At 44.8% G+C, this 25,708-nt stretch overlaps 7 protein-coding genes across 8 annotated transcripts in view; 3 read left to right on the top strand and 4 right to left on the bottom strand.

The window, feature by feature from the left end:
• LOC126561167 (UDP-glycosyltransferase UGT5-like) overlaps positions 1–25,708 on the bottom strand; it is a gene marked incomplete at its 5' end in the record, with an annotated part of 199,997 nt that overhangs the window by 46,072 nt on the left and 128,217 nt on the right. The gene's annotated exons all lie outside the window — the stretch shown is intronic.
• On the bottom strand, positions 219–1,003 carry LOC126563201 (NADH dehydrogenase [ubiquinone] 1 beta subcomplex subunit 11, mitochondrial). The gene has a single exon (XM_050219827.1). It carries the CDS (start codon positions 907–909, stop codon positions 439–441), a length of 471 nt encoding a protein of 156 aa, XP_050075784.1. The 5' UTR covers positions 910–1,003; the 3' UTR covers positions 219–438.
• LOC126563607 (Golgi reassembly-stacking protein 2) lies at positions 1,506–3,540 on the bottom strand. Its single transcript, XM_050220252.1, has 3 exons — positions 3,338–3,540; positions 2,167–3,208; positions 1,506–2,104 (listed from the first exon to the last, which is right to left on the bottom strand). The coding sequence occupies exons 1-3, from the start codon at positions 3,398–3,400 to the stop codon at positions 1,515–1,517; spliced, it is 1,695 nt and encodes a 564-aa protein (XP_050076209.1). The 5' UTR covers positions 3,401–3,540; the 3' UTR covers positions 1,506–1,514.
• On the top strand, positions 3,995–9,178 carry LOC126561805 (protein fem-1 homolog B). Of its 2 annotated transcripts, XM_050218132.1 has the most exons (6): positions 3,995–4,263; positions 7,024–7,763; positions 7,837–8,532; positions 8,606–8,708; positions 8,784–8,925; positions 9,017–9,178. In XM_050218132.1, the coding sequence occupies exons 1-6, from the start codon at positions 4,102–4,104 to the stop codon at positions 9,172–9,174; spliced, it is 2,001 nt and encodes a 666-aa protein (XP_050074089.1). In that variant the 5' UTR covers positions 3,995–4,101; the 3' UTR covers positions 9,175–9,178. The 2 variants fall into 2 exon arrangements, 1 of the variants encoding a protein (XP_050074089.1); XR_007607065.1 differs by lacking the exon at positions 8,606–8,708 and having other exon boundaries at positions 9,017–9,158.
• LOC126562976 (uncharacterized) lies at positions 19,838–20,635 on the top strand. The gene is made up of 2 exons (XM_050219584.1): positions 19,838–20,207; positions 20,286–20,635. Exons 1-2 carry the CDS (start codon positions 19,898–19,900, stop codon positions 20,633–20,635), a joined length of 660 nt encoding a protein of 219 aa, XP_050075541.1. The 5' UTR covers positions 19,838–19,897.
• Positions 21,442–25,708, bottom strand: part of LOC126561588 (uncharacterized) — a 28,617-nt gene continuing 24,350 nt past the window's right edge. Inside the window, exons 2-4 of the mRNA XM_050217829.1 lie at positions 22,377–24,246; positions 22,215–22,312; positions 21,442–22,149 (exon numbers count right to left, since the gene is read on the bottom strand). Of these exons, the coding sequence (XP_050073786.1) occupies positions 21,447–22,149; positions 22,215–22,312; positions 22,377–24,246 (2,671 nt within the window). The 3' untranslated portion in view covers positions 21,442–21,446. The remainder of the gene's footprint in view (positions 22,150–22,214; positions 22,313–22,376; positions 24,247–25,708) is intronic.
• Positions 24,688–25,676, top strand: LOC126563213 (lysozyme c-1-like). The gene is made up of 4 exons (XM_050219841.1): positions 24,688–24,858; positions 24,920–25,008; positions 25,088–25,151; positions 25,496–25,676. The coding sequence occupies exons 1-4, from the start codon at positions 24,696–24,698 to the stop codon at positions 25,633–25,635; spliced, it is 456 nt and encodes a 151-aa protein (XP_050075798.1). The 5' UTR covers positions 24,688–24,695; the 3' UTR covers positions 25,636–25,676.

The following is a 25,708-nucleotide window of genomic DNA, read 5'->3' on the forward strand; positions in this document are numbered from 1 at the left end:
TAGCGATCCATTTTATTTGATATTTTAATTGTTAGGAATATTTATTAAGAATTTATTGCTAATTTTTGTCTGTTTTAATTATTTTATGACTAATTTGTCTGATCTGCTGGATTCTAGATCTGAAGAAATAGGCAAAACTCCTATCGATTGTTTTAGATCGTTTTCGCCACATGACAGCTCAATTCAAATGAAAACAAATGAAACCTTACGACACTCACACATTTTATACGATTTTCCCTATTTATTTGTTATTTTGTTACATCGCAATCTTCACCAAACACTGCTACAATCTTTCCACCTCTCGTTTTCTTCGCTGTTATGTACAAACGAGACAAGAACCTCATCGAATTTACGGCTCCCACTATGGTCGGACGAACCATTACATAATCCAGCGTTTCATCTCCGACCACGGTACCACGGTGTTACATGCTATTTCCCTTAGATGACGATTTCGGTGTTGCCCAGCTCCTCGTCCGATGGGAGCACAATTTGAGCAGGGTCGATAAAGTCCTTGCTGATCGGTTCCAAACCGGCAGCTTCCCGGCGACGCAGCTCCAGGTACGCTTCACGTTGAGCCCAATCCTGCAGCTGTGGATCCGGTATGTACGCCCAGTAGGCTGTGCCAAGCACAAGGCACAGTGTGACGGTGAAGAAGAACGATGCATTCGTGACGCTGCGGTCGTGCGCCTCATCATGCCGATCAAACCCATAGCTCACCCAGTTGCGGCTGGCGCCGACCGAGGAGGATGCGGTCGCACTGCTGCTTGGAGCTGCCGCCTTCTTCGAGATGTCGAGTGTGGCAGCATCGCGGTTTTTCTGCGACGAAGAAATCAGTCGCACACTGCGAAGCGAGTGGTTCACTAGATTGCGCACCAACGGTGCATTGCTCATTCGCACTAGGCTGGACATTTTACTGTGGCCGGAAGTTCGGATCGTAACTTCCACGAACGAATAAAAACAACTTGTGAAGTGAACGATTTCGTTTGTTTTTTTTCCCCTATGTTTCCTTTTGACGGGTCGGCTGAATGTGATCTAAATAGAGCCGGTTAGCGAAAACCCTTAATATACAAGTGGGAGAATATAGTTGATAATTTATTTTTTCACGTAAAGAAAACATTCGATACACCTTGGTAGGTTACAATGTAATCCACACATTTCCACCTTGCAACTCCCGCAGCACACAATTGCATAGAGACATGTAAAATGTTTTTTGTTTAATATTGATAACGATACTTTATCCTTTTTCATAGATTGACTAAACTTAAGTATAGTAACGTAAAGCACAAGATAAAAATTATACTCATCGTTATACCTTGCGTGTCACCCAGGGCAACCAAATGCACCAAATCATCTATTCCGTTCCTTGCCGGGCTTGCTTAGATCGAACTTTTTCTTCTAACAAGGTACGAAACATGGGTCCAAAACAATGGATTTGCTCCTATATACAAATCTCCACCGAATCGCACATTCAACGATCGTTCTCTCCTTTCCTCTCCCTCGAGTACTATCGGAGCTTATTGCAACGCCGGCGGCATGGTCATTAGGGGAGACTGTTGTTGTTGCTGGCCCGTTGGCGCGATGGGTGCATTGGTAAACTGTAGGCTTCGTAGCGCTTCCGGCTGAATCGTTGCGCTCACTGTTATCGGCGGCATGCCGGGCAGGGAGATGGGTGTCGTAACGGCGTTGCTTTGGAATAGTGCAGATGCGGCCGGAACCGCACCACCTGCAGCCGACGGTTGGTGGGCGGGCGATGGTTCCGAAATCGGCTGCACCTGAGGGTACGTGGAGTACATCTGGATGGGGGGTTGGGAGCCCCAGGGTTGCTGTTGCATCGGTTGCTGCTGACTCTGCAGAAAGTCAACCGTGGTGGACATGGTATAGCTGTTGACGTTGCTGACCGGTACAGCGGACGATCCGTACACTTGATAGAAATCGCTGGCTAATGTCGATGGTGGTGGTACAGTGCTGCTAGCCTTCGAGTAAGGGTTGGCACCCATCGGTAACGTGGGAACGGAAGAAGACGGATAGGAAAGATTTGCCAATGGCGGTGGCTTATACTGAGCGGCCACAGCATCGCTTGCGGTATTCGTTGAAGGAATTGGAGCTAAAACGGAAAAAGGAGTTGAATATTTTTGACATTATAAATGTACTCCAGTCAATCAATACCTTGTTCAACTAATCCGGCTGGTGGTGTATAAATGGCCGGACCAACGTGAATCGGTGGCGATGCTACCTCTCCCAGTTGGCCAACATTATTATTATACGTCGCTTGTGTTGGTGTCGTCTGTGTTTCCACATTATTGTTAACCTGATCCGTTGGACCGGTCGCCGTAGAAAGAGTAGCAAACTGATTGGTTAAGTCTCCCATCGCCGGCGTAGTCGTTGCAGTCGCTGTCATCGTGTTAATTGGCTGCGATACGGTAAGCAGATCGTGGACAGCATTATTAGCCTGCGGAGCGAAAGTATTCGCCAACGGAGGCACCATCGGGATGAATGGCACGGAGCGGTTCGCATTCGTCGTGTCTACCACCGTCGATCCTGTCATTGCACTTGCCGTCGAGGCTGCTGTCGGGAACATGGCCGCACTGCCAACCGGAACAACCGGAACGGATTGTGCTCCACCATTGAGTGGAACCTTTCCATCGCTTGGCATCATCCGGATCGGTATCCGGTGCAGATAACCGTACCCAATACCACAACCTAGACTTCCCTCACCGCCCCATTTCGAGTTGGGTGTTATCGTTACCTCCCGGCACCGATCGAGATCCGTATTGTACACGTACATTTTCAGCGGTCTGCCCTCGTGCGATTCGATAAGCGTGAACAGATCTTCACTTTCGTGCAATATCGAATCGGCACCGATAATGTAATCCGTAAACGGTATCAATCCAGCTTCTTCCGCCGGAGACGATGGATGCACCTCCAGAATGTGCCATACATTCTCATTGGCACCCTCGAACGAACAAAAGCGTATGCTCACCCCAAGCAATCCCTGACCACCCCAGGTACTGCTCGGCGTAATGTCCACCAGCCGAATGTTTTGCGTTTTACTGCTGTACACCGTCATCTGGATCTCTTTGTCGATGTTTCCCTTCAGCAGCTCCTTCAGCGTATCGTTATCTTGGTCCAGGCGTGTGTTGCCGATGGCAAGAATAAAGTCAAAAAATGCCTCCAGTCCAGCCGTCTTGCCTGGCGAGTTGTCTTGCACCTGTGCAAATAGTTAATATACAATTCAATGTCTCTTCCCATGGTGTGAATAAAGCTGGATCGAAAGTGAACACGTCATCTATCGGCTTGTTATTAGCCGTGCGGGGATCACCATCACGCCAAAACTCACCCGTAAAACATGGTATCCCTCGGTCCCACCCCCGGGTACAGCAACACTGTGCGATAGTCCCATTATCAATGTGCCGAACGGTACAAATTATGCTTCGATTTCTCCAATTATACACTGCTAAAAGCCGACGACACGAAAGCCAATCTAAATGGAAGGAAAAGATTTTTTATCTTTTTTCCGTTTTTGCAAGATCCCACAAACATTTGACAAATGTCATAATAATCACCCTTTTTTGACCGAAAAATTCATTCGCAATCCCACAGTCTACTCTATACATCTTGACATCAGATGTACCGTGACAGCTGATCACCGAAAGGAAAATAATAACAAAAGTTTATAAATAATCACACCACCCAAACGTGGGGGAAAAACTCGATCGCAAGAATGGGAGCAGAAAAATGACAGTCTTATTTCCGACCAAGTTCGAGCAGGAACAGAACTGCTCGTACGGCAAACATTCTTCGCTAACCGTTCGCGTTGCGTGTGTCGCAGGTGCAAAACAACCGGAACGCTTGGGTGCTTTTCCCAGTCGCAGTGGAAAATTGATCTTTCCGAAGTGTGTTGTGTTAAAGTGAATTTTTCGGTGCGAAGTGTGACTCCAAAATCGTTCAATAGCTTTCAGTTTTAGACCGCAAATTGGAGAAGAAATATAATTCGTTCCTTTCGGGTGAATAAAAGTTTCGAAAGTGTCGGCTCAAGGCGGTGCAGGTGTCGCGTGCCGTAAGCGGCGTACGCGCTCCATAAACCGGGAAGGTACGGTCAAGATGACCAAGGAATCGGAGGATTTAGAGCGGGAAAAGGAAACCCTTCGCGAGCGCACCATGCACCGGGTTTACTATGCCGCGAAGGAGGGTTTCTGCACGCAACTGTTGGCATTGCTGAGCGAGATAAAGGATGATGAAGAACGGCAAGCTGTTGTAAATCAGGTAAGATTTGCACGATCATTCAATCTAATTTACTACGTAAAGGATGCGTTTTCCACATTCGAAGCAAGAAAACAGCCGTCATCCTTCTGACCCAGTGCAGCATACAAGCGACTACAGCACCACTTTAGGAAAAACTTTACGTTCCCACATTTTGGCAAACAACCATACGAGTAAACCCCGTGTTCCCTTTGGCCCCGTGTGCATGCAACGCAACCCCCAAACTCAACGGCGTGGTGATCGCGTACCGTTAATGAACTATAAAATTTTTCCCCAACACACACTTGCGCACACATCGCGTTCGTCGGGTGTGCTTCGAGATGGCGTTGTGTCTCTTCCGATGGAGGGGTTTTGCAATGCGCTAGCATCTCGTAATTTCTGTTTCTAATTTCGTCACTTGCAAAAAAACAACCGAAAAACACACAGACAGCCGCAGAAAACCACGCGCTAACACGAGGTGCGTCAAACTTCGTCCAGTCCCACTCCGTCCCTCTTATCGTCCTTTTTCCTGTGGCTTCGAGCGAAACGAAAAGCTACGCATCGGAAAACCCAAATTCGCATCAGCATCATATGATATGGTGGTAGTGGCGAGCGAAAAAGGCCACAAACCATGATACCAAACAAATCTCCGACTGATCTCTTACACGAGATTCGTTGCGTTTGGTTTCTTTACAGCAAACTCTATTTCACGGTCAAGGATAGGTTACGATCCACAATGCTCCTTAACAATGGTGGATATAATATCAATTGTCACCTGGCTGTGTCTAAATTTCAATGCGTATGAACACGCATCATTCGATGTTCACTGTCGAATTATTAATTTCAAGACACGAGCAGGAGAAATGCGTTGTTAAAATCATTTCCCAATGTATATATACAGAGCACAAAGCGAATGGCAGCGCGAACAAGCAACACAAAGACACAAATTGCGCTGTTGGAATTAAATTTCAATGCGTGTTGTTTGAATTTTTGCATCATAGTTTTGCAGTAAGGCAGCGTAGAAGCGAGTAAAAACAAAACACACCAAGTAATCGGCACATCACATCGGAAAATGTTTGCTTTCCTACTTGCTGACATGACGACGCCACACACGCTACCGTTGGACTTCCGTATACAGAAAAGACTCGTAAAAATGTGTGCTATTTTCAACCGCTTCTTCAGTGATCGAGTGCGAGAGGGACAGAAGGAAAGAAAAGTAGGAAAAGAAAGTAAAATCTTTCACCATACCAGAACAAAGCGTTTCCGAAGTGTGTCCCGGGTTTAACGATCTTTTACGGTTTAATACGGCTGGAAATCCATTTTTCCCAGTTCAACTAATTCGCGTAGAATTAAATTAAAATGTAAAACAGCTGCTTGCACCGACGACAACGCAAAACCATTGATGGAGACGCCTGGTTTATTGTACCGTCATGCAGCGTGCATATTTACGCTCTATGTTTGAAAATGGAACACAAACACACAAAAGAATAACAATAAATTGTACTACTTTTCACCATAAAGAACCCATTTTTCGGAATTAAATAATTTTTAACGTGACAGTATGAAATGGGTTATATTTCTTGCGGGATTCTTCCTCCATGCATGAACGTGTCGAACGGTGTACCTTCACCATTCCTCTCTATTCCGATGGCTTTATTTTTCCGGATCGTATTCTATAAATAGCCAGCCACACACACACACGATCGTGTGTAAATTCGTATCTAGTGTTTGACATGGGGCATCAAACAAAAACGGACTAGAGAGTGTGCGGAATTACAAGCCAGAACGCGAGACGTGACTGGCGTGAAATCGTCCTTCCATCCACTATAAACTCGTAAACGACTGCTCAGGTCAATGACGTGTAGGAATTTGTTAGAAATTGGATGTCATTACCATGGCGAAACCGTACACGCACCGGGATTTTGAATTAGCAGACAAGACAGGAAAGGAAAGAAAGAAGCGTTTGCGTTGATCATTAACGAGCATAATGATTCGTTTGAAGAGACTATGAAGAGCCACAACACAGAAAATGGCGTTGGTTTTAATTTAATTGCATGGTTGTTTCACAAATACGTACACAGAGTAAGACAACCTTCACAGGCGAAACAAACACACAGCGAAAAAATCATACGGAAGATAATTTTTGTTGATCCCAAACGTTCTTGTTAAGCATGATTATATATGGATGGCATCACGCTTTATTGCTTGACTGACACTATAATTTTCCTTTGAAATGTTTTAAGTTCTTCTTTAAAACTTATTGAGAACACAAAAACAAAGAGAAAAGAGAAATAAAATGTCAAAACAGTTTTCCTGCCACGTTTCTGCAATTTCCACAGTTGCAAATTGCCTTTGAAAGTGTCCAATGAATCATCGCATTTCTTTCGCAGAAACTAAAGCGTATTGAACGGATGTTGCAAAGTCTCATCGGCGCTGACACACCGGCAATGCTGTGGAAATATTTTAATTGCTGCGTAAATGATCATCCTTTCTTAAGCTGATTCATCCACTGAAATCCACTTGAAACGAAATCGGTTCTCCTACGCATCAAAAGCATTTCTTGTACTTTAAAAAACAACTTTCCATCTTCATCGCATAGACTCACTAAAACGGTCGTTCTGTTCATCGCTTTTTATAGACATGATGACATGATGCTATCGTGATTCAGGTGTACGATCGTGTCGGTGTTTTGTTGCTTCGTAATGTAATCTACAAATTTTTTTTTTCCTCTTCCCCAATACTGATTCGCTACTTTCTTTTGTATGTTTTTTCGTTCTTTTTTAGGAGTTTTTCGAAGATGAGCACCAAATCTTTACACCCTTGATCGTGGCGACGCTGAACGGTCACCTGGAAGTGGTACACATTCTGCTGGAGCTGGCTGCACCGGATATGGTAAAGGAGGGCTGTGTGAAGGTGCACGGCGAGCTGACGGACGGTGCAACAGCCCTCTGGGTGGCGGCTGCCCTAGGTCGCCTGAACATTGTCAAGATGCTGCTTCAGCATGGTGCTGTGGTGGATCACTGTACGAAGAAAGGCTCGACACCGTTGCGCGCCGCATGCTACGAGGGCCGGCTAGATGTGGTGCAGTATTTGGTTGAGCATAGTGCGAACGTTTGTACAGTTAATATGTACAACAATACGTGCGTGATGATTGCCGCCTACAAGAACTACACCGATGTGTTACTGTATCTGCTCGAGAAGGGCGCACAGGTGAACGAGCAGGCACAGTGTGGTGCGTCGGCCCTTTACTATGCAGCTGAATGTGGCCATGTGGAGGTGTGTGAGATATTGCTCGATTATGGTGCACAGTTGATGAAGAATACGTTCGGTTTGACGCCTGCGCTAGCGGCTGCCGAGCGAACACGTGAGGCCGTTGTACAGGTGTTCCTTGCACGACCCGGTTTGCTTACGAAAGAGGAACGCATCGAGGTGATGGAATTGCTGGGAGCGTCGTATGCGAATGATAAGGATAATTACAGCTTGAGTAAAGCTTTCCACTATCTGCTTGCGGCAATGGAACTTAGGTTGGTTATTTTGTCCACAGCGAGCGAAAACGGTGGCGTAGATTAACGGTTCTTTTCTCTTTTTTTCTCCTAGATTCGAAGATCCAGACAACATTATTCGAAAGCCAGCCTTTGAACCGATACCGGCATACGAACATTGGCTCGAGTGTCAAACGCTCCAGGACCTGCTCGCGATCCGCTACAATCACAACTCGCTGCACATGGAATCGCTTACCATACGGGAACGAATACTCGGCAACCATTGTCCCGAGGTCGCCCATGCTATCATCTACCGTGGTGCAATCTGTGCCGATAATGGACGCTTTGATCGTTGTGAAAGCCTTTGGTTGCACGCACTACGGCTCCGTCAGCGTAATGGGCTTCAAGTGCAGCGCGATCTGTTACGGTTTATGAAGCTTTTCTCGCAAGAATTTCTAATCAACGAAACGGTTCGGTTCGACAGTGTGATCGCCGTGCTCGGGGCATGCATTGACGAGCTGCGTTACAATCAGCAAAAGATGGCAAATCCTAGCGCGAAAGATGATATGGACTCCGTAGCTGATAATTACGAAATGAATATCGTGACGGTGCTTTATTTGATTACGATTATAACGAAGCTGCTGCAGCGGGAGCAGTTCCAGCGGACGGACGAGCAGCTGTTGCAGGTGTATCAGATGATTTATCAGCTTAACTTGATGATGGTACGATTGCGGGACGATCAAACGTTGCTACATCTGGCTGTGAACGGTGTAACACCGGTGGATGAATTTGTTACGGAAGAGGTTTGCAGGTAAATTAAAAAAGAGTACATTATTTGAACCGTATGCATGTTATGCTCTATTTAATGCTTGTTTTTCCAATAGATTTCCTTGTGTTGAAACCGTTAAACTACTCCTCAAATGTGGTGCTCCTGTTGATGTGGTCGATGCCGATAGAAACACCCCTTTACACACGCTAACTTCCACTGTGAGTATCCTTAGTAGTATAAATATAGTCAAAATTATGTACTAATGACGCATTTTCGCCCCTCTTTTTGTTTAGCTACAAACAACTGTGCTACGGATGGCGGACAGTAACGTTAAATCAGTTGTAAAAGAAATAACGGAAATTTTCATCGAAGCTGGCATACATTTGGACGCGGTAAACGCAGACGGGTTGAAAGCTTCACAAGTGTGTGTTCAAAGTAAGTGTCCTGCTCCTTCTTCCATCTGCGTGTGTGTTGGGCTGGTACTAGTGGATGATAATTTTCATTCGTTTCTTCTCCATTGCATCAGGTTGTGTAGCAGCGTTTATCAAAAGCTACGAAACACGTGCCATCAATCTGCGCTGCCTTGCTGCACGAGCGATCGCTCAGCACAGAATCCCGTACCGGAAGCTAATACCACGCCATCTGGAAGCGTTTGTGCAGCAGCACTGCACACCAAAGAGCTAGGGCAGTCGTGCTGTACCGAAGGAGCAGACCAGTGTGAAACAGTGGAAAGTGATATAATCAAAATGTAATCCCCGTCCGTCGTTGTAATTGTTGGTGCTCCGGTATAATGGGCACGAGAGCCGTTCGAAGCAAAATGTATTGAATTTTGAAAAGATTTAATAAAACTAATACCGCTTGAGGAGAATGTGAATAGCGACTGGATATTGTGAAGCAAAAGTAATGAGAATTGCATCAGTGAAGGTAAGATTATTTGCATTGGTTCATCTGATTCATAAGGGACTGGATGTTTGTCCTATTTGTTGCAGTATAAGTGCAAACGATATGCTAGAATATATTGCTAGAAATATATTGCTAGAAATTTAGCTTACCTTTTTTTAAACAATAATTTTTGACCTTTTTATAATTTTTAAAAACAATAAAATAGCCAGAATCATTGTAGCTCTAAACGTCGGCAGACCATCGGATAAAGTACTGGGCGTCTCCTTCACAGAAGCACAAAAATTCGGTATGTTTCTTTTTACTGTTTTTAAATTTCAGTTTAGTATTACGGCTCGTTTCCGTATTATCAGCTTTTCTTGAGTTCATTCGCACAAATTTCTCAAGGCATTTCCTCCTTGTAAGTTTCATTTGTCTTATTTTACAAAAAATCTTCCGAATGTGTTATTCTGAAACGTTCCCAAGAAGATCTCTTCAGTTTCGGATGGATTTCAAGTCTCATTTTCAATGGTAAAGCATGTTCTGAAGCAAAAATTTAACTTCAGACTCCAGCAATCCTGAGATTTAATGTTTTGTCTATCTATTTACTACACACGGGATTTTGATAGGTCTAAAACCAATGATGTGTCATCATCGTACATCACAATCAGCAAAGAGTTGAATAGAACGCCTCTCTGGTTCTCTCTAGCGCGCGGTTGAACAGAACACAAGCGGTTACATCTTCCTTTCCGTAGCAAGTCCTGAGAACTCTCCATTTTTCTTCACCTGGCGAGGGATGCTGGTCCGTAACAGAATAATAAGCCTATGTTCCAAAAAAACTGGATATGCTGTGTTATGAGGCTTTCATGAAAATATGATTAAGCTACTGCTATGAAAGCTGTGATACAGAAGTATCTACGTCCAATTTTCTCAACATTGAACAACCCTTTCTGGCACAAGCCAATCTTCTAGCATCAGGGAGAAATTAAGTGTTAAATAACTCAAAAAATCCCCTCAAAAAGCATAGCCAATGAGCGAATAATGCTTCTGGATAATGTGAAAACTGACTGCAAATATCCTTCTCCGGTACAAAAGTTTACCATTGACGGCGGTTCCCGTTAAAAGGGAACACCTGCTATTCTCGAAGCAAAACCCAAACTCAAAAAATGATCGCTTTTGCTTTATTGCTTTACCAAAAACAAAACAAAAAATGTTCATATACAAGAAGAAAAGGTCAGAAGTAAGTACGGTTGACCCGGAAAAGCTTTTCAGAAAGCAACCACTGAACAATGGAAGTTTGTTGGGTATGATTTTTGGCTTTCTTTTTTGTGTGTTGTTGGCCCGGTAGCTGCTGGTACCATTAAAAGCGTTCGACATCGACTGGACCAGCAGGTGTGCCGTACCGAACCTATCCTAACCCTGCGGACATTTGGGGCTGTAGCAGCCTACGGTTTTTTTTTTGCTTCTTCTTTTCCTCATGTTAAGCTCCCGAATCCACCCGGAAAAGTAAGCTCAGCTTGGTTGGTAATGTTTCGAGTAGCCGAACTCCACTCCAGCCCAAAGGGTGGATTGTTTTCGCCGTTAGCTGTGTCCCCAACTCGCCCCCTTTCACCACTCGCCGATTTTCCGATCAATCCGTTCGTTCGAACCCATTCTCACCCTTATGAATAATAAACAGTGGAAAATGGGACGCTGGCAAGGTACATTTTGCCTTTCCGTTTCCGAGTTCCGAGGCGTGTGTAGCAAAGGATGTATGTAGCGGGTCAGTATACAGTTGGTCATCCTTCTTTTTTTCATTTTCCACTCTCTCGAAAAGCTCGGAGCCATGGAAAACGCAAATGCCATTTGCGTGCTACAGCACAGCTTGGGATGTGTGTGTGTCTGTGTTCAGTGTAAGCTTTCTACAGCAAATGGACAGGAAATGCGTCCTACGTCGCGCCTCTCCTCTCCATTTCCCCGTTCCTCCCTTTTTTTACTGTGGTCCATTTTCCAAAATGCAACTGGCCACAAAACAAACGCACACACCCACAAACACACCACCGGGTCAATATAATAATCGTCATTCGGGCGGAAAACTGCATTTTACTCTATTAATTCTTGGACTTCCCGTCAGGGAAGCGTGTTCCTTTTTTCCAACCCGGTTCCGGTGATTGTGTGTTGGTGTATGTGTGTTTTATTTCTTCTCTTTCTTTTATGTCCTTTCCCATTATTCTTCCATACGATGGTAAAGATAGCTTTTTGTTGGTTTACTGCTTGTGTGTTAAAAAAGGGCCGGGAAATGGAAAAAAAACATAGGATTTATAAATATTTGAACAAACAGCACACAAAGCATGGCAGTGCATGGAAAATAGAAGACCATCGGTACGCGTTTGAAGTAAAATAAAACAACAACAAAATGAAAAAAAGGGGTGCAATCCGGACTTGGTTGTGTACAGTCGATGCACTTCAAATGAATACCACCCATATGGGGTGTTTTCCCTCTTTTTGGTGCCCTTCTTTTTTGTACCATTTATTAATCTATTGATCTGCAGCTCAAAAATGGAGCTTAACACCAAACGAACGGTGGCACCGAGGGCAGTAAAAAGCAGTTGGAATTTTTAATCATGAGTTTATTTTTAAAGCGTAGTATGGAAACAATTAATTATTTCTCTTGCGCATTTGTTAGCCTGTAAATCAGCTGAAAATGAGGAGCGTGTTTTGTTTTAATCGTGCTGAATTATTACTTTTTTCCTTAAACTAGAGTAAAAAGAGTGCTCGAAAAAGTGCATATAAATCGTCTAAACGGTACGAACGTTTTGATTTGAAAGCATTAATGCCATTACTGTCAATACCTTCTTCTATCATCGTAGTTTATCAGCCTTAAGTGCTGCCCTAAGGTGTACCCTGTGCTGTAGAAGAATAAAAATAATTACTTTCCCTGACCATTTCCACATCACACCAACAATTGACAGTTGATAGTACCCGCTGCTGGCCGGCTGGTGGTGGAATTCTATGGAAAACTCATGCCAACCAACACCTGATAACATATCCTTTTCCCTGGGTAATGGGCCCCTTTTCATGTACCGGGACACATCGATCCGCATCGGTTGTTGTCCAAGGTGTGTTGCCCGAAGCGGATCGATCCAATTCCTACTGCTACCAAAACACTCGGAAGGATGTACACACACACACGCGGTTCGTAATGTCCTTGACTAAATAGAACATGGCCAGGTGTGGATAAAGACATATATGGGACACAGTGCGAGAGAAGGACACAAAAATCTAACCCGTCAACCCCTCTAATCAGCTGCCCGCAATCGGATTTATTGACGACAGTGGCACAGAGTGGACATACACCCAACGGGATGCGCCGGTATCTATCGGTGGCTACTATCTGCTTTTACACCCTTCCCTTCTTTCAACTAACCTCCCCCAATGGTAGTGCTTCCTCATCCATCTCCAGAGCTGACATTTTAATGGCCCTCACCATTCGGGGGTTTTTCAAAGCTTTTTTTACTTCATCTACTTTTCCCAGTTTAGTATCAAAACATACAATACACTTGTAGAGCTATTAGTGGAAGGTTTAACGAGAAAAGTTTACTTACTGATGACGTTCCCCCAGTGACGTTTATCGGTCAATGCATTACAGTGTTTCGTTCTATTTTCGGCTATGGGGAACTTGCAGGATAATTCGAAAGTTTGAAGCTCGTCATCCATACTTCTACCTTTTTTACGTTGATGTGGAGCAGCAGCAGCAAAAAAAAACACTAATGTCTTATTTACAAACACACTCAAACTGGCCACCACAAAACGTGTGTCTCAAGGCGTTACAAGTTGATTACAACGTACAGGAGAGCGATGTTTCAATCAAGTTCGCTGATCAACTGTACCATTGACGCATCTAGACAGCCATGACCTGTTACAAAATCGGAAACTAAACATTTCTATTTATATACGTGATGTACAGAGCGCGCGCGTCATGAAACTTTTCTTGAGGATAGCGCGTTCCTAGTACTTGGGAAGTATACTAGGGGGCTTTGATTAAGTAATCACCTGTGTGTGTGACATGCGGTTTAAAACACGTATTCCAAGAATTGAAAGTTCAACAAGACGCTCTAGTTAGGGCCTACCCTTTTTATTCTACAGCCGTGTCAATGCTTCTCTTAACTTATCAGTTCACTAAAAATGGATTAGCAGAGCAGATTGTGTGCTCCTCGGGAGGCAGGGTTACTCAAATCAATTCTAAGCGACATTTCCCAACGCTAATGCTTCTCACAAAATTTCAAGCTTTTAAAAATGTCTTAATCAACCTCCCTCTTGCCACTTTCTTTATGATGATTTAATAATCTACTTCTAAACACAACATTACATTGTAAACCCCTGACAAGCAACAAGAGAGCATACCGACCGAGAGGGACTGCCTCTGGAAGATTCACGGCTTGTGTAAACTTCTCGCGACCATCGCGAGCTCTCTCGCTCGCGTCTCACGCAGACGGGACTTTTGTTATTGACGGGTTGCGAACGCAAATAAACCACGTTGCCGCGGAGTCAACTGCCGCTGTTGCTGTTAGTCGCCATCTCCACATCCGATCCGTCCAGTCACGACACGACAGTGCTGCTTCTACTACGAGTCATTAAAAACGCAAAACAACTACAAAAAAAAAACAGCCACCCGGCAATCGAAAGTAACCGGTACTCGGTACGCCATATTGTTATCTGCAGCTAATCTCGCCCACACTCGAGTGACGGAGTATCCAGATGGTGTGTAACCAGTGTCCCACACGGGCACGTGATTAGGCTTGGACATTCGTAGGGATGAAGTTCCAAATTTAGACAGTGTGTTTTTTGTTGGTTTGTTTCGATAACGACCGCCAAAGGTGATAACGATCGTGCGAATTGTCACCGATCCCCTGCGCAATGGTCCATCTTGGTGATGATGGGTTCGGGTGCTAAACAGATGTGCTTTATTAGATTGTGTGAACGAATTGGATTAGTTTGTTTTTAACTACTGTATTTCGGTGGACGTTTGCTGCGTGTTTTTTTTTTTTTAATAATGGAACCGTGTGTCTTGAACATGTGTGCTAAACAAGGGCATTGCTAATATAGTGCAAGAAATGGAGAACCACATTTTACGGACAGTGATATTGTTAACAACCAGCAATCCTATGTGTATAAAGTTTTAATGCGTAGAGCTAGCCAATCTTTCTTGATTTAATTAAAAAAAAGTATAAAAAAGTAGAAATCAAATTGGAACATCACGCCTCTCCATCAGCAACAACGAAATTTGACCACGTTATAGACGTTGTGTGGTTGAATTTGACTGGTCATAAGGCCACACAAAAAAGAGACCACAAGTACGAGATATATCCTGACTGATAAGGTACAAACTCGACAAAACGGTCACCGACTCTTTAACGTGCTAACGTGCTAGGTTTGCTCAGTTCGGTGGGATTGCGTTGCGACCGCCCCAGCAACAAGAAAACCCAGTGCTTCGGGGATAACACAAAAGTCCCACGGTGAGCTGGTGAAGTCAAGAAGTGGATCAATCCAGCGTTTTTGTCCTTGCCAACCGAACGACCGACCGACCGAGAGCATAGCCATTGAGTGAGTGACACGTATCCGGTTGGCATATCCTGGCGCACAATCCTCGCCCCAAGCACCCCAGACAAAAGCAGTACGTCCCAGGTGAGTTAGGAGTCTTTTTTCCTCTCTCTCTCTCTCTCTCTCTCCCTTTCCCTTATACAGTGTGCGCCATTACTGCACGTGTCGGGGTTTTGTTTTGAATGACAGGAATCAATTCTCGCCGGACTGGTCAGTTGGACAATTATTATCGCGTTTTCCCTTTGCGCCGCACACAAAAAAGGGCACACAGTCATACACATGTTGTTGGTTGGAGGAATTTCCTTTTACGCTTTTTGTATTGGCAAGGCAAGGCAAAAAGGGGCCAATACAAATGAAAATGGAAATTATTTAAACCCGCTATTAACACGATATGATGAAATAAGGCGAGGAGAAAGATACAGCTCTAGAATGTACGGTGGTGACATGAGTCATTCCAGCGCACGCTGAGATAATGGCACGTCGGAGTAAACTAAGTTTAAATTTTGAAGTGAAACCAAGTTTCACTTTTGACAGTTCACTAATGAAATAAAACCAACAATAGACAACCATTTTTCTTTTATCAAAAGTTAATTTAATTTAAAAATAGAGGAACATTTCGGAAAAAAGCATACTCTTATCAACGCTAAGTTTGTTTTATGTAACGGTTCTAATTGCGTCCCCGTTTGCACAGCAAAACGGCAAATGATGCAAGTAGATCGCATTTTTGCGATAAGACCAGCGACGTGTGTGCATATGCACTTACAAATGTGCTTTCCGTTTCAAGCGTTCCAAGCTACAAATGCCAGCGCACTACTGTCCCAGCTAGAAACCAACACCAAGAACGATCGTTTGAATGTTTCTTTTAGTATCCTACCACATCAACACCAGTTTTGGGGGAACGCACGTGGCCGGAATGTTAAGTGTCTCCAAACGAACCCTCTACCCAACTGTAACATAGCACCAGACGTGCCTACGTTCCGATGGGGGATTTTTCTTTCCCAGCTTCGAGCTCTCGTCGCTCGTTAGCAGATCGCGAATAGAACGCAAAATCCTGCCAGGAAAAAAAATACGCAAATAAAAAATCATTCAAAGCATCAAGGACAACCCAACAGGTCACGACGATCTGTTGATAACGAAATGGTTGCGCATGGTCTTCCTTTTTTTCTTCTTCTAATATTTGTTGTACCTCGTACTTGGTTCCGGTTTGCGTTGAGGACTTCTAATCGCAACAGAAATTTGCAATTGCTGGACACAGTTTTTTATTAACACAATAATGCTTTGTCCATCGCCATTTTTTTCTGATTACTTTCTTTGTGCAGCTCAGAAGAAATGATTGTATTTACTTATCGTCACCTTTAATCAAATTTCTTTCCTCGCCACATTGCTTTCGCTCGACACTCTTTACCTTGGCACACATTTTAGGCTTCAGGGCTCCACGGAGCCGGGTTTAATGGTAATGAAATGAGTCGCGCATTTTTGTTTCGGACATTGGACGAAGCTGCCTTCGATTATCACCAAAGTCGCAAAGCCGGAAGGTACGCTTTTGTTTGTGTGTCTGCGTGTGACTACGAGGCCTTTGGGTGGACACAAAATTAGCGCTTGACTCGCAGACGTAATCTTGATGATATGTAGAAGAGTGAATTTTGTTTATGAAAATGTAGACTTGATTATCGTTTTAATCTTGACCTATTAGGGTTTCTTCATATCAGGAACTTTGCTTTGAATCTTGGAATTCCCACCTTGATGCCTCACTGTCTACAAGCTCATTTAAATATGACTACACTATGGGTTTTCCTCATCATAAGCAAGCTATTGCTTCTGCCGATTGTCACACAAAACCACGAAACCTAAACTAACAAACACCGCGCAGACCACACCGCACCCGAGGTTTGTGTGTTAATCTGATAAAGAGCTGTAAAGAGCATTATTTGGCAAAGGCAAATAATATCTTCACGCATTACCTACCCCAACCAAACCGTATCGTGATGGGTGTGTCGGAAAAACGAGAATTAGATTTTATTGAACCCAACTACGACGCACTACGTTAGTGCGTGTAAACCCGATTGGAGATTATACCGGTGTACACCAAATCGGTATCGGTTGTTGCTAATTCTTTGTACCTCGCCCAGCTTGCCCACCCCTAAAACCGGGCTGATTAGAGTGTGTCCAACTGTTTGCACAAAGTCACGACGCCTCGACGACGGATGGAAGCTTCGTGTCGGTGGCATGCAAATCTGACCCAACCCCGGGTGACGACTCAACGACCACGAGCACTCATAAGCTTAATTACTCATTAAACCAGACGAGCGAGGGAGCACAACATTTCGCCCGAACCGGCAAACGGATACGCTAACCGAAATCTCATTTTCTGGTGCGGTTTACCAGAAACATTAAAACACACTCTCGTGTGTCCATTTCCCGATTTGCACGCAAAATAGTGGGCTGAGGGTAAATAGTTTAACACTATACACACCGAGCACCATCCAAGCTCTCGTGCGTGGTGTGACGCTTGCCCTAAACCACCGTTAAATTATCGCTACCAAAATCCAAAATCCTAGACCCTAATCCGGCATTATCTTCTTACCACGCCAATAAACATCCTCCGCGTGTGGACCGCTCTCGACTTGTTCATTTTATCCTTTGTGTCACATTTCGCCCCAAATTTACCGAATGATAAATCGTGTGTGTTTGTGGGCGAGTTCGGAAATGTGTCCCCTCTCCCCGCCCGCACTATCTTATCGGGAAAGCGGAGATCTCTGATATCACGCGCGAATGAATAAAGCGCACGGTTCGTAAATCACGGACAAATCATGCACACAGCGAGGAATCAGAACGAGACCTCCCAATAATAGTGATACAAGCCGCCAAAACCTAGTGGACATGGGACTAAGTCCGCTGGAAATTAAGGGAAATTAGGGGATTAAATCGAATCCTTTCACTTCTCGGGAAAGCTTATTGGTTCATTGCACTCTTGGCATAGCAGGATCGATAATGTATCACTGAATAGGAAGGGCCAATCTGGATTCAAATTTTGAATGGATCTGATGAGTTGATTATTTATGCCGCTAAATGAGAAACAATCAAAGGGGAGGTTGACTATTTATTGCGTTAAGAACAATTTAACTCAGTTAGTTTGGTAGCCAATAATGTGACGAGGAGATTCGATTATAATCATTTGAAGGGCCAAATAAAAGACTGAGGGACTTTGTAGGTTTTCCATAAATCTTTAATCGTTTGATATTCTTCTGAATGATCGATAAAAAGAATCCAACTTTAAGTCCACCTAAAGCTTGGCGAGTCCTCGTTAACAAACATCTCTATAATATCGAAATATAATACAGAAACTTATATATCAACCCAGCAAACGCTTTCCTACAATCCGCTTCCGATTGAGAATGCAGTGGTTTATCGGTTTCCTTCTCCCAACTAATTCAACACACACCGAACACATCTTGATCGATCGGAATGGAGCAATGAATTTCATTAATTGCTGCCGGTTGGCCGGTTGGTTTGTTGTGCTGACTGCCATCACACAGTATAGTTCCTCCTATGTTTTACCGATCCATCATTCGCTCCATACTTCTATCATGCCGTCCTACATTGCTGCGAATTTTTCATGCAACGTCTTTTCTCCGCTGGTGAAGGCGGATTGCCAATGGATTGCAATAAATTGCACCGATTGGCTTCGGTCAGCACATCAAAATTGTGATTCACTGTAACCAGTCGGTTGGAAAGTGGCTGCGGTATCGTAAGCCTGGCTATGGCAGAAGGGAAGAAAGAGAGGCCTGCGTTAAATTATGCAAAGGTTTTCACTCGGAAAGGTCAACAATCGTTGTGAAAAAGGGATAGCAAGCATAAAATAGTTCCATGTTTTTGTTCACTTGGTCCTCAATTATTTACTTTTACTAAATTAATGTCCCGGTTGCGGAAGACCACTCCTGTAGAATTCAAATTAAAATAACACTTGGATGGCGTAACATTGGAATTTTCTCTTTCTCGAATAGAGTCACATTCCAGTTTTATGGGTTTTTGAGCATTTTAAAGACACTATAGCTAAACATTCTAACCTCACGATACATGCTAAACAGTATTTAGCAGCTCCATATCGTAGACCATGCCATATAACCCTGCTCACACATGTGAATGCGTGAATCAATGTGCGATGTCGTGGTCGTGCCAGCCACGAGGAGCCGGTGACCTTCGCCTGAGGATGTGAATTTAATTCACCCCAGTACTCCTCTCGTACAACAATCGGTCGCATTAGACGCGGAAGAATCAGACCTTAAGAAGAAAAAATGCAACGAATAATTCTGACTATAAATTCTGCACCATTACCGTACGTGCTACCGTTTTTGGAGCAGAATCCACCGTGGAAGGTTTATGCAAATTGACTTCCGGATTTCGTGGCCACCGGTGAACGTTGCACGTGCATAATCCTTGAGCTGGCAGGTTTCGTTTTCTAATGCATTTTACGTGTTTTGGGGCGTGTCTCTTTCTTTCAACCATTTTACCATGCGTTACCTGATGGTTCAGATAAGGATGAAGCACGCTAGGACTGTCTTTCCTGTACGATCACGATCGATGTGTCAAGCCGAACAACGCAGCTTTAGTTTGTGGGTCATTGCGAAACGTTTCTGGGGTCACCCAGGATGGGTGGAGGCATCGGGTTGAGGTGTTCCGCAAAAAGATGCGCGGCTTCAAGACGCAGCCCCCCTAGGTCATTCCTGGACCGATCAATTTATCCTCATCATCAAAGTCATCGCTACGCCATACTGTTTCAGTTATCAATTTCATCTCTGAGAAACATTTCTAACCCTTCGCCATTTTCTTCTCATTCATCTTTCCTCTCACTATAGATTCTACCCTGCAGACACCAAGCTCCTGCATTACCAAAGCTACCGTTAGTGTGTAAACATCGCAAAATAGAGAAACAGAATAAAACACCACCATGATTATATTTCTCTACCTAATACTGGTGTTGGCCTGGGCACTGCTCATCATCATTCTGAAATGCAAAAAAGCACGCGCCAAACGGCTGGCGGAACAGGAAGAGATGGCCCAACCGGTGCACGTGGTACAGATCGGGTCTAACCTCTACGACATTATGTCACTGCACCGGGACAACTATAGCGGTGTGTACAGCTGTCTCGAGCATGGTACCATCGCACAGCACAGACAGCGTGCCTCGGCCAGTGTGACCCACTCGAATGCGGCCTTCGTCGGTGACGATGGTTCTGTGTATCCTGGGAATGGTATGGGTAAGTAGCCTACAACAACAACAAAAAACCGCAATGAAACGACCGCACATTTCTCACGCTCACCTTCCTTTTCTTCAGTTGCCCTGGAACCGCCACCATCGTACGAAGAAGTGATACGACTTCCCGCCTACTATCCCAAGGTGGAAACGTTCGTGCCGGAAATGGTTGTTCCACCATCGCTACCGCGTCCTCATACGGTTGCTACCCAACAACCGGCCCAGCTGCATCAAACTCGCGCTGGTACGGTGGATCTCACCACGGTAGCAACGATTGCACCTTCAACCGGCGGTCCGGGAACGCCAACGGAACAAACAGTCGATGCAAACGGAAATCGTATCAAGGGTGCTGGATCGTGCACTGGTAGTAGTACCATTAGTACACCCTTCACAACCACCACTACCGTAACGGTACAGACTGCTAATTCGTAACAAGCATCGCCATACAGCCAAGGAATGGTGGCATTTGGGATCGAAATCATTAAGTGCCTAGCGGGTGACCCATTGGACCCACGCGCACACACACCCATCGAGCGTTTGGGTGCATTTTGAGGGTCTCGGTACACCTGCAGACAGTTTGTCGGAAATAAGCGAAAACGGACAGGGAAGAGTTAGTGCATACACATATCTCCAGTATCTTGTATCTGTGACTGTTTTAATTTCGTTTCTAACCTCACATTCAAACCATGCACATAGTCGAGTGGCGCACGAAGCGTACCTAGAACTATTTATTCTGTAGACATCTACCGAGCGGTTCATCGGAATCGGCTCAATGGGGAAATATATGCGATACGATTACACCAAACCAATTCGGAGGTCTTTCAGCTACCAACTATTTTCTCGTCATTTCATTCAATCGATCAATATAATTAAGAACCAACACGTTTTGTTTTATTTGAACTGCCCCACAACTTCCGGTGCACAATTTTTCCCTTACATTAAACGCGATTTTAGTAACTTTTACTTTCCCTCCCCTAGACACATGACACGATGGCACAAGTATGATTAGTTAAGAATGAAAAGTAAAATACAACAGAATGTTAACGATTTTCCTACCCTTGCAAAACGAACGCACACACGTACGTTGTCGACCTTTACACTAACAGGGTCACCTGTTTTTCGTGCACCTCACTTACCGTACTATCATAAATAACCAACTCTATGTACAGCTAATTTACATAATTTGTTCGCGTTACACCGTAGCAAATCGATCGATTTGGACCAACCGAACGAACGGCGTGACTCACAGACTGGTGGTTGCCTGTAGCTTAAAGTACCGACTACGACTTTCTACGTCCTGGTGTGAGCTGCGTCTCCTATCATCCACAGCGTAGCAGCTTGCCATAGACGGTAGATGACGGTGTTCCCCTTTGAAGCGTACCAGTCCCCAAATAAACGCTACCAAACTGGTAATAATAATTATTGTCCCCAAGCCCTCCAGCAGCACACGACCACCGTGCACTGATGGAAGCCGTGCTGCTTCCGCTTCGGCCGCTAGTTGCAACTGGCGAAAATCGGGATCATCACGAATGTGGTTCGACAGCACACCAACACTCTCATCACCATCCTCGTCCTCGTCGCTGCTATTGTCCATGTCGCTGTTGTCGTTGTAGTCTACTGTTTCCGCAACGGGATGATCAACACGATCGGTCTCGTCAGTGACTTGATCCTCCTGCTCTTCCTCCACCTTCTCCTCATCGTCGTCACTGTCACGTCCCTTGAGTAATTCATCCCGATTCCGATCATCACGCCGGAATTCGGAAGAAATGCGATCAAAGTCCGAAATGTCCGACTCGTTTGTCTGGCGCGTACTTATCAGAAGCTCCTTCTTTATTGACTTCCTCTTTGCTGTGTTAATATGCGGTCGGGGTAAAGCGGCCGCTTTACAGGCACCGAGATACTCATCCTTGGAGATGTCTTCCTTCATGATTAGACAAAATTTGTAGCTATAAAAGAAAGAAAAGTAGGTTAAACTCACGCTTGGAAGGATAATTTCTTAAGGACCACCTACCTAACATTGCTTTGTAAGTCGTACGCCCCTATCAGCTTGCTACTGTAGATGTACTCCATGGCCGTAGCAGGAGATTCCGGTTTCACAGCACATGAGACCTAAAATCAGAAGCATAATGCGTTAGAACTCAATGCCAATCACAGTATCACTCTTCCAACTAACCTCCGAATTGTACAGGATCATTTCGGGATCGTCCGTGTGAAAGACGTACACGAATCGGCACGAATAATCATCGGTTCCTAGCAGCCAGCTCAGATAGACATCACTTTCGTCGGTGAAATTAACCTCCCGCAATCGCACCTCACTGCCAACGTCTCGCACATACGATGCATTGTTTTTCAGCTTCAGCATCACCTCGATCGTCTGGAAAGTTGCGCGTTCGGTTTGCTGCTTGCCACCACCCTCACCACAGGTAAGCGTTTCCGGTGCAATCTGCAACAGATCAGCACCCTCCAGATACGGTGGTGTGGCACAGATTGCTCCAAGAATTCCTTGCGATGCAGGTCGTACTCCAGCCAACCATTGCAGGAATGGTTTCATCGTACAGTCACACACGAGCGGGTTACTTTCCAGAGATAAACTGTGCAGTTGACTCGCGTTCACTAGTGCGTTCTCTGATATCAGTGAGATATCGTTGCCGTCTAGTCGAAGCTCCTTCAGGGCAGGTAACGGTGCAACCACATCGGCCGTAAGTGCTCGCAGGAAGTTGTGTGTAAGATCCAATATAATGAGTCGCGGTAAATGTTTGAGAGATGCATCCGAAATGGTAACAATCCCGTTATGCCCAAGATCGAGCATCTGGAGGGAAGCTAAGCCAGAAAATGCATGATCTTGTAGAACATCGATTTGATTGCTGCGAAGTGACAGCATCTGCAGGTAAGGGTACGCCTCCAGCGCACCATTATGGATGCTGGAGATGGAGTTTTTGTCTAGGTAAAGGATCTCTAGTCCACGGATCCGTGGTAACGTGGAATTCTGTAGCGGACCTCGTATCCTGTTCGAATGTAGGTGCAGCTCCTTAAGGCTTAAACAAGATACCAATGCTTTCAAGCTCTCCGGAGATTCTCCCAGTCGGTTTCCGTTCAGTTTAAGATGAAGTAGACTTTTCAATGGCATCAAACTTTTCGGTGTAATAAGCGAAATCTGATTATTACTCAGCTCAAGATAGGAGAGCTTTGGTACGGCCAAAAAATCTCCATTTTGTAACGACTTAATCTTGTTGAAAGAAAGATCTAAACGGTCAAGCTGTCCAAGGGCAATGAGAGACTGCATCGGAACACTCTCGAGCGCATTGTTCGGTAGTCCAAGTGCTTGCAGTGGCGTTCGAATACCGGCAAATGCGAGCCTATGAACTCGTTTAATTTCTCCAGACGAGATCACCAACCCTTGCAGTGAGACGTTTTGGAAGATGTTCGCATCGCTAATGCTGGTCACGTTCTTGAGCGTACAGTCCAGCAGCGACACTTCGTATGGCGATCGTCGCAAGCTGTCTGCTATCACTTCCAGCCCGTGCAGATCACCGCTACATCGTAGCGTGTGTGGTAAGTCACAGCTGCACTCGAGATTCGCACCCTCGGACACATTGGGACATCGCCAGTCACCCAGATCTCTGATCCGTGGCTGTAGGGCACCCTCGAAACGTTTACCATACGTCGCTTTCCGATCGTACGTCGGTTTGTTGACAAACTTGCGAGCGGTCCAGGTCGTTCCGAAGGCATCTTGGGCGGTTTGCGCCAGATCGTCTTTTGTTTGATTGCTAATGGTAGCAGAGGTCGCTGTGGTAGATTCGGTGGTAATGGTGGTAATGGTGGTAATAGTATTAATACTGCTTAAGCTAGACGTTGGGCGACGAGTCCCCAACAGTGGGCTTTGGTAGGCGGAAGGTGCTGACGCTGATTGACTAGACGACGTTGGGTTGCTGGTGCTCGATGCGGTTGTTCCTCCACCAGCGATTCCGGCTGTCATAATCTCTGCTCCATACCCGATGGCAATCAGCTGTCCAACGACTAGACATGTGTAAAGTAATTGAAATCTATGAAAGAAATTAAAGGAAAATAAAACACTCGTCAGCGAATATACTACTTGAAAAAGAAAGAGATGGTTATTTCCAGCAAATCAAAACGTTCCTAGTCAGTTTTATTGTCGTCAAACATCAAATGTCCAGTTCATTGCAATAAATTAACATCTACAGCAAAGCTTCTTCTCCTGCGATGCTTTTTTTCAAAATAAACATCACTGTTGTACTACTGATGCACTTTGATCTCTCAGCCGATTAGTCTATTAGCTCTCCATCAAATGTTTCATAACAAACCTGACGCCCGAGGCGACGGCTCTAATTCCCGCTTCGTGATCTCGGGAACGCGTGAATTCTAGCGATCCCCAAGGGAGGGAACGACTCAAACTGGTTGTTTGCTGACGAGGTCAATCAGTTTCTCTGAGTGTCTCGGTCCGAACACGTAGAATCCGTTCCGTAATCTCACGATGGGTGCAAATCGTCAGAACTTCCGTACGGCGTCCACTGTCGGCGTAATTTTAGTGTTGTTTACATTGCACAGTTTAATCGAGTGTAAAGTGTTCGAAAAATGTCCGCTAGCTAGAATGCTGGACAAGCAAAAGATTTCTTCTCGATCACTGATTTCCAATTGTAAGTAAGAGCGCGCTTGTGTACTGTAAAAAGTAGAATTAATCGATTGCTTCGTCGTAAGGGGTTTGTCTGGTAATGGCCGAGAGTGGCGGTGACACCAGCAAAGTAACCACACTCGATAATGACTCCGCCAACTACGGTATCTTCCAGGTATGTCGTGAAGGTTGTTCCGGAACAAGATTCGACCGAATGGGACAATAATTCACTGCGTTATATCTCAATGTTGCAGATTAACAGCAAAACCTGGTGCCGAGAAGGACGCAAAGGTGGTCGTTGCAATAAGAAGTGTGAAGGTGAGTTAAGGCAGAGATCCATAAATCTTCCTAAGCAAGATATTCGTATGCTGGAGTAGCTCATTAGAAGCTCTTAATAGGCGGAAACAATGCCAACCAGGGAATAGCACACTGATCGCTAGGCATGTGTTAACAGCAAATTAGACACAAAATATTGGAAATTGGTGTGAAAGGGTTCAAAGGCTTATCGTGTACTATTAGCCTTGCAAATCAAGGCAGAAACATGGAACATCATTTCCGGTGCATTTTTAGGCTGATTTAGTGATCAGCTGTCCTTTGAGTCTAGCTATTAATTTTCTTTGCCTGCTTTCCACGCTTGTTCCTTTTTTTCCGGGTTTCGCTAGACTTCCTGACCGACGATCTCAATGACGATATTGAATGTGCCAAGCAGATCTACAGCGATGGCGGTTTCGGTGCGTGGAAAGGATGGGTTAACCGGTGCAAGCAGAAGACCCTGCCCGATTTGTCATCATGCTGGACCTAGGCTCTGTTTCATTACATTGTTGGTAGCTATTGGAAACTGTTTAGATGTAAAAGTTTCAAATAAAATATTTGAC

The sequence above is a fragment of the Anopheles maculipalpis genome, chromosome 3RL (genome assembly GCF_943734695.1).
Source record: "Anopheles maculipalpis chromosome 3RL, idAnoMacuDA_375_x, whole genome shotgun sequence".
In the NCBI taxonomy this organism is placed as follows: Eukaryota; Metazoa; Arthropoda; class Insecta; order Diptera; family Culicidae; genus Anopheles; species Anopheles maculipalpis.